This window comes from Pelodiscus sinensis, chromosome 2 (assembly GCF_049634645.1).
Source record: "Pelodiscus sinensis isolate JC-2024 chromosome 2, ASM4963464v1, whole genome shotgun sequence".
NCBI lineage: Eukaryota > Metazoa > Chordata > Testudines > Trionychidae > Pelodiscus > Pelodiscus sinensis.
The window spans coordinates 169,832,642-169,852,235 of NC_134712.1; the positions used below are offsets into that span (position 1 = coordinate 169,832,642).

At 41.9% G+C, this 19,594-nt stretch overlaps 1 protein-coding gene across 2 annotated transcripts in view; it reads left to right on the forward strand.

The window, feature by feature from the left end:
- HERPUD2 (HERPUD family member 2) overlaps positions 1 to 19,594 on the forward strand; it is a 33,734-nt gene that overhangs the window by 7,040 nt on the left and 7,100 nt on the right. The window contains exons 3-5 of one of the 2 annotated variants that reach the window (XM_075921752.1): positions 7,142 to 7,219; positions 11,358 to 11,471; positions 14,695 to 14,852. In XM_075921752.1, coding sequence (XP_075777867.1) covers positions 7,142 to 7,219; positions 11,358 to 11,471; positions 14,695 to 14,852 — 350 coding nt within the window. The remainder of the gene's footprint in view (positions 1 to 7,141; positions 7,220 to 11,357; positions 11,472 to 14,694; positions 14,853 to 19,594) is intronic. The other variant, XM_075921753.1, reaches the window with a different exon arrangement.

A 19,594-nucleotide genomic window follows, 5' to 3' on the forward strand; every position in this document is an offset into this window, starting at 1 on the left:
TTAAAAAACTCGTTAAAAATACATGCAGAATGGATCTAATATGGAAAATATAAGTGCAAGCAAACCATGATGTCATTTATCTAATTGAGTCCTTTTTAATGTGTCATAAAAAAGAACGTTGAAGAATTAGAGAGGTTGCAGAGGTGCAAATCAAAAAATAGGGGTATTAAAATTTTTCATTTTAATGAAAGGACTGGAGGGGACAAAAGAAAGGACATAAGCGTGTAAAATAATGAATGCTATAGAGAAGGTGAATTTGGATTTCCAATTTGTTGTTATGAATCAAAGGAAATGGGGGCATTCAGTAAAACTGAAATGTGGCAGATTCAAAACAGATGAAATACTCTTCCCCCTCCCCCAGTGCATTATTAGACAGTGAAAGGACTGGAGGGGACAATATCCATCACCACAGGATATTCTTGAGGCAAAAAAACTTGGACAGATTCTAGGAAGGATTAGACATTTATATAGCTAGCAAGACAATCCAAAGTTATTGTTGTTAACCAAATGTAATCGCAAGTGTTACTTTTTAATGAGCAGGTCTGTATACTTTAAAAAAAAAAAAAAGTTTGTCCTGTTTAGCATTATGACCTTTGAGGTGAGCCTTCTGGGATCTTTAATAATCGTGGTATCTTGTGATACTGCTTTTGTCTGTCTCCAGAGAACTTTTAAATCTTGTAGGAAGTACAAAAATATGGTCTCTTGTACAATATTTGCTCAGTAAACTCTCCCTGTAATGGCTCTGCTTTTCTGGAGAAGTAGAAAACTGAGGTTTTATCACGCTAGGATGTAACATCTAGTGAAGTTCTTATAGCAAACGCTTTTTCTTTCAGCTCTTTTCAAAACAATGTTAATTGAATAGGAGGAGCCAAAGCCAGGGGCATTGTAAGCATGGAAAGTAAAACTAGTAACTAACAAATTATGAATGTTCTCTTAAAAAAATAGTCCTAGCAGTGAAATGTGGAAAGAACATAGTGTGCTGCAATACAGAAAAAGTTGCTTGCAATTGCCAATAACATGTTAGGCAATAAAATTTACTGTTAGTAACGTAAATTGGACTCTACAATGTGAGGAGGGCACTGAGGAGTTGTTTTGTTACTGTTTTTCTTCTAAGTATCACTAGGAAAAAACAAGTTTTGTGCATTTGTGTAATGTTTTCCACCAATATCCCCTGCAGTAAACTTTGCCTTCTCTGTCACAGCTGGGTTTTTTTATTTTCAGGCAGCTTGTATTTGATATGTAGCTATTACTTCTAATGCAGAAGTGGGGAGTCTTTGAGGCTTGGGGGCCATTGACCCACAGAAAAATCAGTTGGGGGCTGCACACAAGTGAGACACAAAACAAACAAAAAACCCAAACCCTCACTGATGTGGCTCCCAACTGAAAAGAAGAGACACACTCCCCACATTCTCCTCACACACCAGAGCCTAGTGCCCAGGGGCCCAGGCCGGTAGATTTGTGTGCTCCAGCCCTGGAGCCACAGCAGGGGATGGGCTGGAGTACCAGCATGGACTCTCCAATGCTGTGGGTGGGAGTGGAGGGGTGGAAAGAGCTCTGAGCCTCAGGGGTTGGATCCAGGCAAGATGTGGTGTCCAGGCCTTAGGTTTCCCACCCCTGAATGTGACTGGTGAATGTGGTACAGAAATTGGAGTTGGAAGGAAACTTTTTTTTTAAGTAATTGGGCACAACTGTACACGATGGCATATTTTCTGATTCTTTGCCCAGTGTTTTAATTGCTTGTGGTACTGGGGCTTTTCCCAGGAAAAAAAAATCTGTACCAGTGTAGTGTCTGGGATACAGATTGCTAAATTACAGGGGAGTCTATAAAAGGTGGTTGCCAAAAATAATTCACCAAAAAAGTATATTGCCTTCTATTGCATGGTGACGTATCAAGATGGTCTCAAAGGCTCTTGCATTAGAAATCTGGACTTCACCAAGATCTTCGTGGTTGAATAATGACTTTTATGAGACCGTATACTTAGATGAATATGGGGGGCAGGAGGGGAAGAGATGAATGCAGAATTTTTAGCAATGGGTACACAAGGGAAATTTTCAAAACAAATTCGCCACCGATAACAGGTTCTAGTTGAACAAATGTTAACACTAGTCTAAATGGGCGGTGCATAGTTTATATCCAATTGCTGCCATCTTGTCAGCTAGACCTACTCTATATTGAGTTAGATATGCTGAAAGACTTGGCCAGTTGTAATCTTTACTACACCAGGATTTTTAATGTTTTGTGCTCATTTGAGTGAAGTTAGCAAAAGTGGGAACCTTTTTTTCTTTTCTTTTTAAAGTCCCCACAGTTGTTAAGGCTTCAAGGCCCATAGAATCATAGAATACTAGGACTGGAAGGGACCTTGAGAGGTAATCTAGTCCAGTCCCCCGCCCTCATGGCAGGACCAAATACTGTCTAGACCATCCCTGATAGACATTTATCTAACCTACTCTTAAATATCTCCAGATATGGAGATTCCACAACCTCCCTGGGCAATTTATTCCAGTGTTTAACCACCCTGACAGTTAGGAATTTTTTCCTAATGTCCAACCTAAATCTCTCTTACTGCAGTTTAAGCCCATTGCTTCTTGTTCTATCCTCAGAGGCCAAGATGAACAAGTTTTCTCCCTCCTCCTTATGACTCCCTTTTAAATATCTGAAAACTATCATGTCCCCCTATAATATTCTCTTTTCTAAACTAAACAAATCCAGTTCCTTCAGTCTTCCCTTATAGGTCATGTTCTGTAGACCTTTAATCATTCTCGTTGCTCTTCTCTGGACCCTGTCCAGTTTCTCCACATCTTTCTTGAAATGCGGTACCCAGAACTGGACACAATACTCCAACTGAGGCCTAACCAGCGCAGAGTAGAGTGGAAGAATGACTTCTCGTGTTTTGCTCACAACACACCGGTTAATGCATCCCAGAATCATGTTTGCTTTTTTTGCAACAGCATCACGCTGCTGACTCATTCAACTTGTGGTCTACTATAACCCCTAGATCCCTTTCTGCCGTATACCTTCCCAGACAGTTGCTTCCCATTCTGTATGTATGAAACTGATTGTTCCTTCCTAAGTGGAGCACTTTGCATTTGTCTTTATTAAACTTCATCCTATTTATCTCAGACCATTTCTCCAAATTGTCCAGGTCACTTTGAATGATGGTCCTATCCTCCAGATTAGTTGCAACCCCTCCCCGTTTGGTGGTATCTGCAAACTTGATAAGTGTACTTTCTATACCAATATCTAAATCGTTGATGAAGATATTGAACAGAGCCGGTCCCAAAACAGACCCCTGCGGAATCCCACTTGTTATGCCTTTCCAGCAGGTTTGTGAACCATTAATAACTATTCTCTGAGTATGGTTATCCAGGCAGTTATGCACCCACCTTATAGTAGCCCCATTTAAGTTGTATTTACCTAGTTTATTGATAAGAATATCATGCAAGACTGTATCAGATGCCTTACTAAAGTCTAGGTATACCACATCCACCGCCTCTCCCTTATCCACAAGACTCTCTATCCTATCAAAGAAAGCTATCAGATTGGTTTGACATGATTTGTTCTTTACAAATCCATGCTGGCTGTTCCCTATCTCCTTGCCACTTTCCAAGTGTTTACAGATGATTTCCTTAATTACTTGATCCATTATCTTCCTTGGCACAGAAGTTAAACTAACTGGTCTGTAGTTTCCTGGGTTGTTCTTATTTCCCTTTTTATAAATGGGTACTATGTTTGCCCTTTTTCAGTCTTCTGGAATCTCTCCTGTCTCCCATGATTTTCCAGAGATGATAGCTAGAGTCTCAGATACCTCCTCAGCTCCTTGAGTATTCTAGGATGCATTTCATCATGCCCTGGTGACTTGCAGGCATCTAACTTTTCTAGGTGATTTTTGACTTGTACTTTTTTAATTTTACCTTCTAAAACTACCCCCCCCCGCCGCTAGCATTCACTATGTTAGGCATTCCTACAGACGTCTCGGTGAAGGCCGAAACAAAGAAGTCATTGAGCATCTCTGCCATTTCCAAGTTTCCTATTACTCTTTCTCCTTCCTCACTGACCAGTGGGCCTACCCTCTCCTTGGTCTTCCTCTTGCTTCTAATGTATTTATAAAAAGTCGTCTTGTTTCCCTTTATTCCCGTAGCTAGTTTGAGCTCATTCTGTGCCCTTTCCTTTCTAATCTTGCCCCTGCATTCCTGTGCTGTTTGCCTATATTCATCCTTTGTAATTTGTCCTACTTTCCATTTTTTATAGGACTCCTTTTTTATTTTTAGATCATGCAGGATCTCGTGGTTAAGCCAAGGCAGTCTTTTGCCATATTTTCTATTTTTCCGACACATTGGAATAGCTTGCTTTTGGGCCCTTAACAATGTCCCTTTGAAAAACTGCCAACTCTCCTCAGTTGTTTTTCCCCTCAGTTTCGATTCCCATAGGACCTTACCTATCAGCTCTCTGAGCTTACCAAAATCTGCCTTCCTGAAATCCATTGTCTCTATTTTGCTGTTCTCCCTTCTATCCTTCCTTAGAATTGTGAACTCTATGATTTCATGATCACTTTCATCCAAGCTGCCTTTCACTTTCAAATTCTCAACCAGTTCCTCCCTATTTGTTAGGATCAAATCTAGAACAGCTTCCCCCTTGGTAGCTTTTTCAACCTTCTGAAGTAAAAAATTGTCTCCAGTGCAGTCCAAGAACTTATTGGATAGTCTGTGCCCCGCAGTGTTATTTTCCCAACATATATCTGGATAGTTGAAGTCCCCCATCACCACCAAATCTTGGGCTTTGGATGATTTTGTTAGTTTAAAAAAAAAGCCTCATCCGCTTCTTCCACCTGGGTAGGTAGGTGGCCTATAGTAGACTCCTAGCATGACATCACCTTTGTTTTTTATCCCTTTTAGCCTAACCCAGAGACTCTCAACACTTCCATCTCCTATGTCCATCTCCACCTCACTCCAAGTGTGTTCATTTTAATGTATAAGGCAACACCTCCTCCCTTTTTTCCCTGTCCTTCCTGAGCAAGCTGTACCCTTTTATACAAACATTCCAATCATGTGTGTGATCCCACCAAGTTGCTGTGATGCCAACAATGTCATAATTGTACTTATTTATTAGCACTTCCAGTTCTTCCTGCTTATTTCCCATACTTCTCACATTTGTATATAGACATCTAAGATCCTGATTTGACCTTGCCTCCCAGTTTTGCCCTGACCCTCCTTTCTCTCTGCCATTGTAGCCCACGCTCCCTCCCATTTCCGACCCATCTCCCAGGTCTTCACTAACCTGTGGGCTTTGCTCACCTGTCCCTGTCGAACCTAGTTTAAAGCCCTCCTCACTAGGTTAGCGATTCTGTGTCCAAATAGGGTCTTCCCCCTCCTTGAAAGGTGGACGCCGTCCCTGCTTAGCAGTCCTTCCATGGTTAAGTCAGCTATCTAAACTACAAAAACGGTTTGGGGTGTAATGGGTATTCTGAAAGTTTTAATACTACAGTAAACTTTCAATAATCCGGCACCTTTAGGACCCAGGGTGTACTGGATTATCAGATATGCCGGAGTACTGGAAGGGGGTCCGGGGGGTGGCGAGGAACTGCGCAGTCTGGGAGAGGGCGCCGCTTCGGGACCAACCCGGCAGCACTCCAGCTGCTCTGCCCCAGGGCTTCCCCAAGTCCACCGCTGCTGAAACTGACCAGTGACAGACTTGGGGAAGCCAGGGGCAGAGCAGCTCCAATTGTCCGGCTGGCCGGAGCACTTCCGGGTTCCAGACTATCAGGAGCGCTGGACCACTGGATGCCGGGCAATTGGAGTTTTACTGTACTTGTATTTTGCCTTTTGAAAGTAGAATCATATTGTGAACTTTTATCAAGGCAATGACATGGTTAAGTAATTCATTTCAGTTTGATCCTACCAGAAAAATAAGACCAAAGAGTTTTTTTTCTGCATAAAATGCTTGATACCAGTGGTAACATGAAAATCACATTGGGAGCTGCAGTAGTATAAATTGATTTAACATATACTTTGCAACTATAGTGTGAACTTCAAATTAGCATCCCTTTACCCTGAGATGGGAAGAATGGTAGCCACGGTTCAGTTTATATAGTGTTGTCATGTGGCACAGTTAATATCCTACAAATAATCAGAGATCATTCAGTAAAGGAAGTGAGGGCTTGATCATTAACAAATGTAAAGTGTAGGGATTTAAATGTTAAGTGCTAGGGGCTGGAACAGCTCCCCACCTGCTCCTGGCAGGGGGTTGCTCCAGCCCCTTGAGGCCCACTACTGGCAGAAGCTGTCGTTGGCCTACCAGAGCAGCCCCTGCCCATGGCGGACCTCGCCTCATCGCCACAGCTTACATGCTAGCTCCTTGGGAGCGGGCTGAAGAGCTTGCAGCGAAGCCTCCTCATGTGTGGGGCCAGCAGGGACTGTCAGCGCCACTCCTGAGGAGGCTTTGCTGTGGGCTCTGCAATGTAACTTTACCCTTCAATGTTTGAAACCGTCTTTGCCAACAGATTAGCCATAAAAAGCAGAACCAAAGTTATGTGCTTTGCAGTTCATCTTAAAATAGAGGGAGCTGTCTGTACACATTCTCTGCTACAAATATGGACTTTATGGAAAATTCTTGCTATTATCGAAAAATAAAGTAAAAGCGGAAAAGGAGTATGACTAAAGACTTGCCATGTAACTTTTAAAAAGTGCTATTTTAGTTATGGGGGTAATCACCAGTAGTTACAGTATATGAAATACTTTGTGGTGGTCTCTTTTCCACCAACTATTTTTATCCACATTTTGAAAGTTAGATGTCTTTTTGATTTCCTTGTGGTAGTGGAAGGGAAGGAAAAGAAGGGTGTTTGAACTATGTTTTGAAAGAGCAATTTTCAGATATGCTTTTGTTATTGGCTTTAATGAGCAAGATGTATTACTTTTAAGTGGATGGTTGCGGATTGAGTTTCCTATCTAGGACACCTTTTGCTATGCATACTCAGCAATTTTTCCATAACAGTTGAAATTACAAAACCACTAAATATGCTTTGCAGACTAAACAGTAGGTGGTGGGAATTTGCAAGGCATTTTTTTTCATCTACAAATGTTGTTTCCAGCTGTAAATCTGTATAGCTGGAAGAAGCTAAATTCCTCTCTTTGTCCCGTCTCATAGTCTACAAAGGATCAGAGACTGGTGTATTCTGGCAGACTGCTTCCTGATCATCTGCAGCTGAAAGATATTCTCAGAAAAGTAAGCTTTACATCAACACCATATGATATTTTAAGCAAAACCATTGTGTGGGGGAAATAGGATTCTCTAAACTTGCATTGTTGTTTAACTTCCAACTTTTCATTCTTGCATTGAGACTGAGCATCTTATTAGACATCATGCAGTCTAAATGTGTTGAGGTCAACTATTTTGAAAGTCAATATCCATCTGTAGGAGTAGAGTTTCTTGAAGGATTGAGATATGGTTTCCATTGGTGGGAGAGGATAGAATATTTTTCATTAATTCTTAACTAGTAGCACAAGGAATAGGATAGTGACTGGTTTTTGAAAGCTGGTCCAAGTATTAACTTCACTGTTGGGTAATGGAATGTTTTATTTGCAGCATCTGTGAAGCATGGATCCTGGATACAAAACTCAGCAATAGTTCTGAATGTATTTGTAAATAGTTCTATTTATAGGGCCATGTTTTCCTCAATCCGAAACAGGATGCTTAAAAAGACTCATTTTTCTTCAAGTGATGCTAGTGCATGGCTGTTCATACATAGTAATATGTATCTGCACTTTTTAATAAGTCTTTCTGCATGGCATCCTGACTCTTATCCTGATTTTAACTAGGGATGTTAAATATCAGTTAATTGAATAGTCAATTAACCTCATGAATTCTTATTGGTTACTCGACTATTTTATAGTCCTGAGGGATGGGGCTGGAAGCCAGTTTAAAAACCAGCTCCCCTCATGGACCAGCTGCCTGTCTCCCCATGCTGCTGCCTCTGATACAGAGGCAGCAGCACAGGGTGGCAACAGTCCCTGTGCAGGACGGAGGCCTGCGCTCCTGGTATGAACCGTAACTGAGCCTGGCTGCTTACCCGCCTGCTGCTAATACATTTTAAATGCAAAGCTGCTGCGGGGGTAGGTCCTGGACCTGGTGTGAGCCAGGACTGAGCCAGCACGCTGGTCAGCTTCCAAACAAATTTACTGGCCAGGGGAGGGGGAATGCGTGTAGTCTGTAGCACTAACCTATAAACTTTTGCTTATTGGTTAATCGAGTATGCTTTTACATCCCTAATTTTGACCTGCTGCTTGCTATGCTACATTTTGTTTGTGACTACTTGATAGTATTGACTTTTTCTCTACTGGTTCACCTTACAGATTGACTTAATGTTACTACAGGTTGAACCTCTCTAGTCCGGCACCCATGGGACCTGACCAGTGCCGAACCAGAGAATTTGCTGAACCATGGGAGGTTATGATAGAACAATGAGGAGTCCTGTGGCACCTTGAAGACTTAAGCCTCTGTGTGTAAAAACCACTTTGTCAGATACATATGTTGAAGTGTTTTTTCCCCATGCAATCTTTTGCCCAAATAAATCTGTTATCCTTTTAGGTGCCACAGGATTCCTCGTTGTTTTTGGAGATACTGACTAACATGGCTACCTTTCAGAAAATGATAGTATGGCTGTTCTATTGACAATTGGAACAGTTTTTCCAAAAGGATATTTATCAATATAATTTAAGCAAATCTCAGCAGCTTCACACTATTGTTCCCTTCCTGTTCTAAGGTAATTTTGTATTACATCAAATACCACCAAACTTATGACTGTGGTCAGAGGAAAACTATGTAAAATTATATTTGTTGACAATAAATGTTCTATTCCAATTTTTTTGTTTTGTTTCATAGAATGTTTTACATTAGGGATGAGACTAGTCACTTCCCTCCCCTTGCTGCCTCTATCACAGAGGTAGCAATGGGGGGGAAGAGGTAGGGGTGCTGGAAGGAGCTGGATTAAAAGCCAGTTCCCTCTGACTCTGTGGGTGGGGGCAGGGGCGCAGTGATGAACAACTTTGAAATGTACAAGAGTCCCTGCTGGGGCGCTTGTACATTTCAGAGGCGGAACATGGAAGTCCTTATTGACTAATCAGATAGTCGATGGTAATTCCCTTGGCTATTCAATTAGTTAATCAAAATTTAACATCCCTATTTTGCATCTACTCTTTGTGCAAAAAGTCTACAGCAGCTCTATGGCTTATGGATTTTTGCAAGATATAGGGTACATAAATCAGTTGTCCTGTTATATATCCTGCTTTCTCTTATACACAAATTCAAGCTATCCTTATCTACTGGAGGAAGAGGCCATAGAATTAAATCCTGCTCAACCAGTGATTCTACAGACATTTTTATAACTAGCTTCAGCTGCTTTATATGCAATTGTTTCATGTAAAGATGTCTCCCCTAGTTCACTTCTGTCATCTTAGGGTGATGTAACAAATTCCTTGCAATCTTTTCCTAATTAGTCTGATAATGTGAGAGGAAGGAGGGAAAAGAAAGGGTTTTTTTGTTCACCATATCCACCTTCCCCAAATCTTTATGATTTTGCTTTAGATTTGGAAAAGAATTTTTTAGCTCATAGTCTCCAGTACTTTATCTAACTAGCCATCTGTTCTGATATCAGCTAGGGATTTGATGAATATTTACTGAAACTTTCTTCTGACATATTGCTCTCTACAGATGGAGTGCCATCAGTTGACTAGAATAGTACGTAAGCACATGTTGAGATATCTAGGAACTCCTTCAACATATACATTGAAAATCTGTACACGTGCGCCCAAGACACATGATGGTAATGCCACTGGGTAGTGCCAGTCTCAAGATACTGAGCTTGAAAGAATGTTGTATAATGTGAACCATTCTGTAAGTTACAGCTTGGGGGAACCTTATCTATCAGTGTAGAGATTTTTTTTTAAGTGGTTAAATTCCACTGCTCTTTGAATGTGACAAACATGTATAGCAGGGAAAGAAAGGTACCAGCTAGGGCAAGGGCGGGCAAGATCTAGCCTGCCAAGCCTTTTGATTCGGCCTGCAGCCGCCCTGCCAAAACCACCAAGGCAGGCTCTCTGCTGCAGCCTCAGGCTGCTCAAAACAGCTGTCTGCTCCCTCCATGTGCCTCTCTGCTCTGTGTGTGTGGAGAGGGGGGCTTTGACTGTAGCCCCCACCCCCTGCCCAATCACAGAACCCAATGGCCAGTTTCCATCCAATGGAGCTGGCTAGAGTGGGAGTGTGCTGTAGCTGTGTCAGTCCCAGGATATTAGCGATGTAAGAGGGTGAGTAATATCTTTCATTGGCCCAGCTTCTATTGGTAAGGAAGACAAGCTTTTGAGCTTACGTAGAGTTCTCCTTATCAAAACCAGGTCCGTGTAAGGTCAGAGCTCGCTAGCCAACATAAGTTCGTCCAGTGAAAGAGATTTTCCCCCATCTTATCTCTGTAGAGTGGGAGTGGCATTTGTTGGGGTTTAGCATCTGATTGGTTAATTTGCTTGATTGCATCAGCAGGAACAGAGAATGTGGGGTAAAAGCAACCTTTTCCTTATTTATTTTGAAGATTTAAATATGGGTATTTAGGTTTAGTGTTAAAAATTTTATCTTTATCTAAAAACTAAAATACTTGTAAATGTATCCTTGTAACTTTTGTAATAATGTAACATTTTATTTATACCCTGGAGTGGTGTGGCAGCATGACTTCAGAATTGACACAGGTATGTGAGGTATGGTTTGGGGCAAGTCACTATAGCTTTTTTCCTTCAGTTTCCCCAAATAAAATAGGGATACTTTCTTTAGCTCATGTTGGTCAGAATTACGATTTGTAAATCATTTTGGATAATATGTAAAATATAGAGTATTTACTGTTTGCAGAAATTACATTTAGCACTCATTCACACATCTCAAAGCCTAGAAACAAAGAGCATATTTTCCATTTCACAGATGGAATATTTAAGGTACAAAACAGTAAATGACTTAGTCAACTTAGTACCATAAATTATTGGCAAAGCTAGAAACAAAATGCAATCTCCTGTTTCCTAGTTGGGTGTCATACCCATTGTACCATACTGCTGTTCTAGAGGCAGGGATAAGAGCAACTTATGCCAGAAAGTATGCTGTTGTGCATATCGATAGTAAATTGGTTTAAAAAAAAAAAAAAAACAACTTAAGCTCACTATTACATTCACACCTTTTGGATGCAGTTTTAGATTTTTATGGCTACTAGATTTTGCATTATACTGCCTTATTAATTGTGAGTTTACTTTGAGACTAGGTTTTTAACTCCCTTTAACCTAGAAACTTCCCAAATATTGTTGCTTAAACTCTTCAATTTCTTTAATTTTAGCAAGATGACTATCATATGGTTCACCTAGTATGTACTTCACGGACTCCCCCAAGTTCTCCGAAATCAAGCACTAGATCTGTGTGTCATGGAGCATCAACATCTAGCAGCAGCTCAGTGAGTAGTTATTGAGATGAGTGGTGCTTTTCTTATTTGATCATGGTGTTTTTTGTCAGCATTTCCTATTGTTTTATAATCTGGTATTAAAAACTAATAATGATACAATACAATACAAAATGTGATATTAAAATCAACTTGATGTAAACTGTCTGTTTTATGCTGTTAAATTGTGTATTATAGAGTAACTTGCTTCAAATATTAACATTTTAATAGACATAAACACCAGAACTCTGTTCTGGTAACTAACAATTTTGAAATCTGCATAGTCCTTATTAGAAGATGAAATTTGTGACTTCAGAACTGCTATGTTTTATTTTTTTAAAAAAAATCCTCTTTTCCTTGAGCCTGAAAGTGGGAATTTTCTTTACTGTGCTTGGCTATGGTAGGGATGTTAAGGACTTGTCAACTATCCGATAAGCAAATGCTTATAGGATAGTCGACTAGTCGATTCCCCCCTGCCCCACCTCCATCACATAGAGATAGCAAAGAGGGGAGAAGAAGGGGTACTTCAAAGTGACGGCACTGCACAGCTGATCCCGGGCTCTAGTGTGGCATTTCTGCAGAACCCGGGATCAGCTGGGGAGTCCCCAGCTGACCCTGGGTTCTGGGGAAATGCAGTGTGGAACCCGTGGTCAACTTGGGGACTCCCCAGCTGGATCCCAGGTTCCTCTGAAATGCTGCACGGTGCCCGGGATCAGCTGGGGAGTCCCCAGCTGACCCCGGTGGCTCCTCATGGCAGAGTCCCCCACTGACTCTGGGCTCCATGCTGCACTGCCGATTTGAAATGCCACGCAGAGCCAGGTTCAGCTGGGGACTCTTGTACATTTCAAAACTGACTTTCCGCTAGCCCCAGACTGCAGGTGGAGTTCCGCATTCCTCCTTTGAAATGTACAAGAGCCTCAGCAAGAGCCTCAGCGGGGGCTCTTGCACATTTCAGAGGAGGCATGCAGACGTGCCTATTGACTAGTCAATGGAAATTCCATCTACTACTTGACTAGTAAATTAACTGTTACTTAACATCATTAGGCTGTGGTAGAATGATGGAAACTGCTATTTTAAGTCTTTCCCTTCATTGTTGTGAGCCTCATGCTTCCTTCCCTTAGATGGGAATGTGATTCTTTTCCAGGAGGCTGTTGTGGGTAGGGATGTTAAAAAGTGGTTAATGAAGTAAACGTGTAACTGTTAGTAATCTTAGCAGTTACACAGTTACATGCTACGTGCTCTAAAGTTTATACTGCAGAGCCCACAGTGCAGCTGGCTCCCTGGGAGCTGGGCAAGTAGCCAGTGTGTGTACCGCTCCCGGTGCGTACTGGCCTCTGGCTCCACCCACGTGTGGCTGGCTGCCACCCTGCACTGTGAGCTCTGATTCAGAGCCAGCAGCATGATGTGACAACCAGTTCCCTAGGAGCTGGCGTATAACTGTTTAAATAGTTACACTATTACATCCCTGGTTGAGAATTATCTGAGATATGCACATCGCCTCTTGACTATCAGTAAGCAAAACCAGCACTTCTGCAGTGAGCAACTGTCTCCTGTATTCTAATCTCTCTGGAATGCCAAGTTTGGTTGTCCTTTCTCGTACCTTAGAGCCCTGCACAGATACAAATTTATATCCACAGCTGCAGATGGCTGCAGATAGCCACAGATATAAATCCATATCTGCAGGATTCTCCTGGGAACTGCATCAGCAAAAGGAGCAGAACATGGAGCCACCACTTCCAGGAGCCAACGCACCCTGCAAGGAGCTCTTCCAGCACAGCTGTACCACCTCCAGCCCCACTTGGTGGGGCAGCACAAGGCTCACTAGCATACCCCCAGACAGGAGCTGACATCTGCATGGAAGAGACGGGCAGAGCTTGAGGTGGTGCAGCCACACTGGAGGAGCTACTGGCATATGACACTGGCTTCTGAGGGGGTTGGCTCCATGTTCTGCCCCTTTCACTGCAGCAGTTCCCAGGAGAGTCCTGCGGTTTTGCGGATACAATATATATCCACGTAGGGCTCTATATACCAGCACTAGACAGCATGCAGATTAGGAGTTCCTCCAGACTCTTGAGTAGCTAAATAGCTTAAAACAATCTCCGGGAAATGCTTGAGTAAGTGCATTGAATTATTCAGAGGAGTTTTATGAATATTTCTGTTAAAGTCTGTATTACAGTTACAAAATAAGAAGTTTCCACTCTTACTGCTTTGTGTTATAAACTTCCTGTGTACACTGTGAATCACATTAGCAACCGGTGCCAGATTTCTAATCTAGTGGAAAAAGCATCTACCATAACGCATATGGACTTTATCCATTATTCATTCATTCTTCTGTCTTCAGTTGTCACTCGAGAAGGTAAAACTATCTCCTGCATGTTTTTTGCTGAGGACAGATGTTATAGTGTAGAGATTTGTTCCCACTGTGACTTCTATATCACGATGACATTGTTCTTCACAATTAGCTTAGTCTGGGCATTTTCTAATATATAGACACTGTTCTTTAAAACCTAATATGAAGATTTGGGATTTATGAAAGATAATACCTTTATTAGCCAAATTCTAGTCTAGGTGGCTGGCTATGCTAGAATATGTGCTACCCTGCATTCTGATCTTCATTCCTGAATATCACAGCCTGAGAGGGAAAGAATAAAGGAACAAGATGATAGCTTAATGCACATCTGAGCCTTGTAAAAGAACACAGAGAAATCACTCTGGTGTGGAATCACAGGGAGCAGCCAGACAGGCTACTGTGGAAGGCTTGGAGCCAGCACCTACAGAACATTGGTACTCCAGGGAACTTGGGGAGGGGGCAGGTAAGTTGTCTATCTTGGAGCCAGAAGATCTTTCAGAGTTAGTCCAGGAATGGGCTGGGAAACTAGGTTGTACAATTGTTTTAAAGAACAATGAGACATTCTGGCAGCAAATACTTCTGTTAGTGATGGCCATTAGTATTCTCTTTCACTGTTAAACATTTGATTCACATTTTTTTTTCTGAGGGAACTGCTAGGTAGTGGGCATTTTTGAAAACCGGGCTTCATACTTTTCTTCCTGGATGGGCAGTTGTATGCTTTTCAGGAAAGTCTGGCCTACTGAGAGGTGGTTTTTTTTTTTTAAGGAAAAAGTTGCTTGTTGAATGTGTGTGTACCAAGTTAAGAGCATATCTTTAATGCAATATAGAAATATTGAGTCCCCCCTGTAAATGTGGTGAAAATATTAAAGGAAATTATTTTATTTTAAGAATTCAGAACATTCTGGATCAACAATTCCATCACCCACAAGCCAAGGATCTTCATCCACATCTATAAATGCTAGCTCAGATGGAGTGAGGCATCGTAACCTTCCACAAGCACAAAGCAATCCTGTGCAAAGCCACCAGTTCCCATATTTAATGCAAGGGTAAGTGAATTTGAAGTAATCCTCAGCATTATGTCATAGTGCTGTTTTAAAATCTAAAGTTAGCTCTAGATACCTCCTTTGCACTTTTAGGTTTGTAGTTGAAATTATGGTTACTCCATAGTCTGTGATGGAATGAATAGTTATTATTAATGATTTTCTACATTTGTGTAATCGATCTTGATGTATCTGAGAGTAAGTCCTTGGGTAAGAATTACTACTGCTGCCTTCCATACTATTTCCTTTTCTGTCCTTACCACATACCCTTGGCTTCTCTTTCTGTTCCCTTACCGTTGGGTTATATGATTGTGTGATATCTCCATTTATGGTTGAAACATAAGCAAATAAGTCCACAGAGCATCAGCCGATGGTTTTTCCCCCTCATTGCTTGTATTTTAATCAAGATGACCTAACATTATTAAATTATTTCCAAGAACAATGTTGACTCGGATTTTTTTTATGGCCTACACATATACAGAGAAGCAACTTGACACCTTGCTCCTAGTCTACATTGAATTGAACTGTAAAAGTAATTCATGGATATCTTGAGTAATAGATAGGCTGCCTTGTACTTGTATGCAGAATAACCTAACAGACTGCCTTCATGTTCTGCTAGGAAGAAATAAATCTGTTTTCTAATTGGTAGGAAGATTTATGTATTATGTTGCCCTGTGAACATTTATTCCTTGGATAAATAGCGACACTTGCCTTTGAGGAGACTGGGTGAAGCCAGCTGACGATCAGGGAAACTGCTTACTGTAGATTAATAAGCTTCTCCTCAAAGTAACTTGTGGAGTGTTCATCAAATATAGAGGGTTTTCTTACACTGTTTTTTGGGTGGAATGGGAGAAGGTGGCTGGGGGAAAGATGGGATAAATCTTTTTCACATAAATGTGCCATATAGGGTGTAAATTCTTCATCAGCATGCAGTTTAAATAAATGATAAAAAGGACCACTTGTGTGTGTCACCTGCAGACTGACACTAAGGGCCTTATATCAAAGTCCAGGTGACTTAGAATGCATTCTTATAGAGAAGTAGGCTTGATAGAGGCCTGGCTAAGGGGTCGGTGAACTTTGTGCAGTTTGCTTTATTTGAGGTTTTCTCTAGAGTAATTAGATTAAATATTTTATTAGATTGATCAGTATTTTGTAATACATTTTTAGGTATGGGTTACTGGACACCAGACCCTCTATTTGCTCACTGATCATTCTTTGTCAGTACTGATCCTATTTTCTGGTTTTGTTCAGACAGCAGTCCTTCTCATGACCCTCTTGATGAGTTAATATGCAGCCGTTAGTCCTTCTCTTTTTTTTCTAGAGAGCAGGCTCTTAAGTCTATACACTGATTATAGTTCTGAGTGACAGATGATGATGTCTGCAGTGACTGAGGTGATTGAGGAACGTGAAAGGTTAAACTCTGTTCCATCCCTTTTGTGGATATCGAGGTATCAGCCTATGCTTATATCAGAAAGAGGCAGGGATGTTAATTTGGATGAAGGAGAGTTAGGAGGGAGATATGAGATTCATCAGCATAGATATCTAAATACATGTAGTAGTAATGTGGTGTTAAAGCAGATTAATGTGGTGTTAAAGCAGATACTAGGCCAGGGTGGGCAAAATTTTTAAAAGGGGGCCAATCAGGGCCTGGGGGAGCATGCAAAGTCCCTTGCCCCCAACCCTGCCAGCGGTTGCTTCTGATGCCACGTGCCCCTGGCGGGGGGAGGAGACTGTGTGCGCTCCCCTACCGCCTCCCCGCCCCCCCCCCCCGGCCCTGATTGGTCTAGGGGTGGAAGGGCATGTGCAAAGACTCCTGCACCCTGCCCTTACTCTGCTACGGGTGTGCAGTGGCTTGAACCACTGGCTATTTTAAAAACAGCTGGCAGTTTCCTCTGGTGCCACATCCCCCTGGTGGGGGAGGAGTCTTCTCACACTCCCCTCTCCTAGGTTTCAATGGGACTTGGGATGGGAGAGCAGGGCGGCTGCAGGCTGAATCTGACCCATGGGGGCCCCTTTGTCCACTCCTGTACTAGGCCCTCTCATATATAATCTCTTATATTTATGGCCAAGTAGTCACAAAATAAATTGACAAAATAGTTTTATTACTGTTAGGTAAATGGAGTAACATATCTTAAAAAGTAAGAATACCCTGTACACTTATTATGAAAGGATTGTGTTGCAAATCTTACCTGTTGCTTACTAAAATGAGACTGTTTGGTAACTTAAATAGACAATATTTTGCTCCACTGCAAAATCCTCCTCCAAACTATGCAGACACAAGCTACCTAGACAACATAATGATCATCTTTCAGATTTTCTGGGCTGGTTTGTGTGTAGCTGTCATGAATGTGAGGAGTGCTGACCAGCACCTGGTGGCTAAAGGATTAACTCAGGTGTCTAGCAAAGGTGTCAGCCAGGGGGCCAAGAGAACCTATCGAGATATAGGGTTGAAATGTGAATTGGGTATAGGTTCCCTGCCTGCTTTCTTTGTGTGGGAGAGTTAAACCAGGAGTTGACACACACATACTGATTTAAATTCAGGCAGGACTACCATACTCCCCCCTCTGGAATTGAGGCATGGGAGTGGACTGAACAAAGAGAGAACTAGAAGTGAATACCAGGGAAATGAGTCCAGTTGTGTTCAGGGTAATTTTTCTTTATTTTGTGACTTGGTGTGAACTGCTGTGTATGAATCTATGCCTCTCCTCCCCATTTACTACCATCTAAGCATTGTGCCAGAGTTTTTTTTCTCTGTTTTTAATTTGTTTTCCTCAGTTGCTCTGTAACATCTAGCAACCAAGTATGCTTTATCAAGTTTATCTTTAGTTTTGTAACAAATCATTTCTTTTAAGGTGATGATTTAATTCTTGGGTCCTGGAAGGTCTGTCTGTGTGTATCTGCATGCCTCTGACTCAGGGGTCAGCTACCAGAGACTGCAGCTTGTTTTCTCGTTTCTTTTTCAAGCTCTTTTGCCGCAAAATTGCTTGGGGTACGTCTGGGGGTGGTTTCAAGTATTCACCCCTGTTTCTTTAGGGATCAAAAAGCACTTGATGGAGGCAGCAAATTCCCCAAAATCTGTGTGTTAGGATTCTGAGGGGGAAGTTTGTTAACCAGTGCCTGTAGAGGCAAGGTTTTGAAGTTCTCCAGTAGACCCCCACCTTCTGCATTTGGAGTGCCAGAGTGGGGAACAGCCTTGATAGTAGCTTGGAAATTGTTCTGATGGCTATAATATGACATGTGCAACTTCTTACAAAACTTACTAAAGTCAAAATCCTTCCTACAGAAAATAATCTTTTTAGTTCAAGTGCTTGTTCGTGTGCATTCCAGTCAGATGTATTCACATATGTGTGCATGGAAGCGAGAAGATTTTTGCCTAGCTGCAACTGTCAAGTCAGCTTAAGTCCCTTCCTGGAATGGCACTGATATAACGCTCGATATATAGCCTTCCTGACTACCCATCTCCTCAGTTCTTTCTAGGCTTGCCAGATGCTTTCACCGAAAATCCTGAACATGACAGGAAAAAAACTTGGTTGAGCAAAAAAAAAAAAAAACAAACCCCAAAACAACCCCCACTCCCCCAGGAGATGAAAGTTGTTGGGGGGGGGGGGGAGGGGTGGAAGATCGCTGCGCCTTTAAGAATCCCTGCGCTCCTTGCTTCCCCACGCCAGACATGGCGGGGAACCATGTCCCCGCTGGCCTTCCGTCCAAGAAAAACAGAAAATACCGGACATGTTTTTCTGGGGTTTTTTGTTTTTTACTGGACAGGAGCCAGAGATAAAGGATTGTCCGAGTGAAAACTGGACACCTGGCAACCCTCGTTCCTTCTTACTACCTGGTGATGGTAATGAAAAAACTCTTGCTCTTGTGATCAGTAATCACTTCTCGCAGCAGTTTTTGGGCCACTCTGTTCATTTACATAATATGTTCGTTCTTGTGTGGTTTGGGCAGGAAACAAAGATGAAAAACTTCTTAAAAATATTGATGGCTTACACTTTCAGAAATAGTTTTCATTTGTTCACAGAATCAGTGAGCTTGATGATGTTTTTGTGTTCATAAAGGTAAATGTTTAATTTACCCTTGAATGAAAGCTTATTTGTCAGGATGCAAGATGACCGTCTTAGCAAATCAGTACTTTTTCTAAGTCTTTGTAATGACTTGATGCTGCTCCTGTCACAGAATGAGGGTCTTACAGTGCCTGCCAGTTCAATTCTGGAATTGATCAAGAAACAAAGTTGTTTTCAGTTTAGTGCTGAATGTTCAGTATAATTTGGTTAATGTGAACATTTGTACATATTTCTGATGTCTATGCAGTATTTGCTTATTGTTGCTCACTATAGATTAATAGATAATTAGTTGACTGCATAAGGATCTTGATAGCCCATCTGGCAGAATTGTGTATGGTAGGGTGAGGGAATTGTATGGTGATTTGTGCTCAAATTGGCAGTAGGGATGCGAAAGAGTAGTCAATTAGTCAACTATCCAATAACCCTAGGCTTATCGGGCAGTCAAGTTGACTACTCACATTTCTTCCCCCTCCTCCCCCCCCCCCCGCCCCGTTGCTGCCTCTATTAGAGGCAGCAGTGCAGTGGGACCAGGGTAGGCTGCTTCACTGCTGCAGGTCCTGTATGAGGTGGGGGGGTGTGCCCCAGCTCCCTTCTCAGACCTTCTGTAGACAGGCTGCTGCTGGAGCAGCCTCTGGTCATAGTAGCCAGGGCTGGTTGCAAACAGGCTGCTCCAGCAATAGCCCC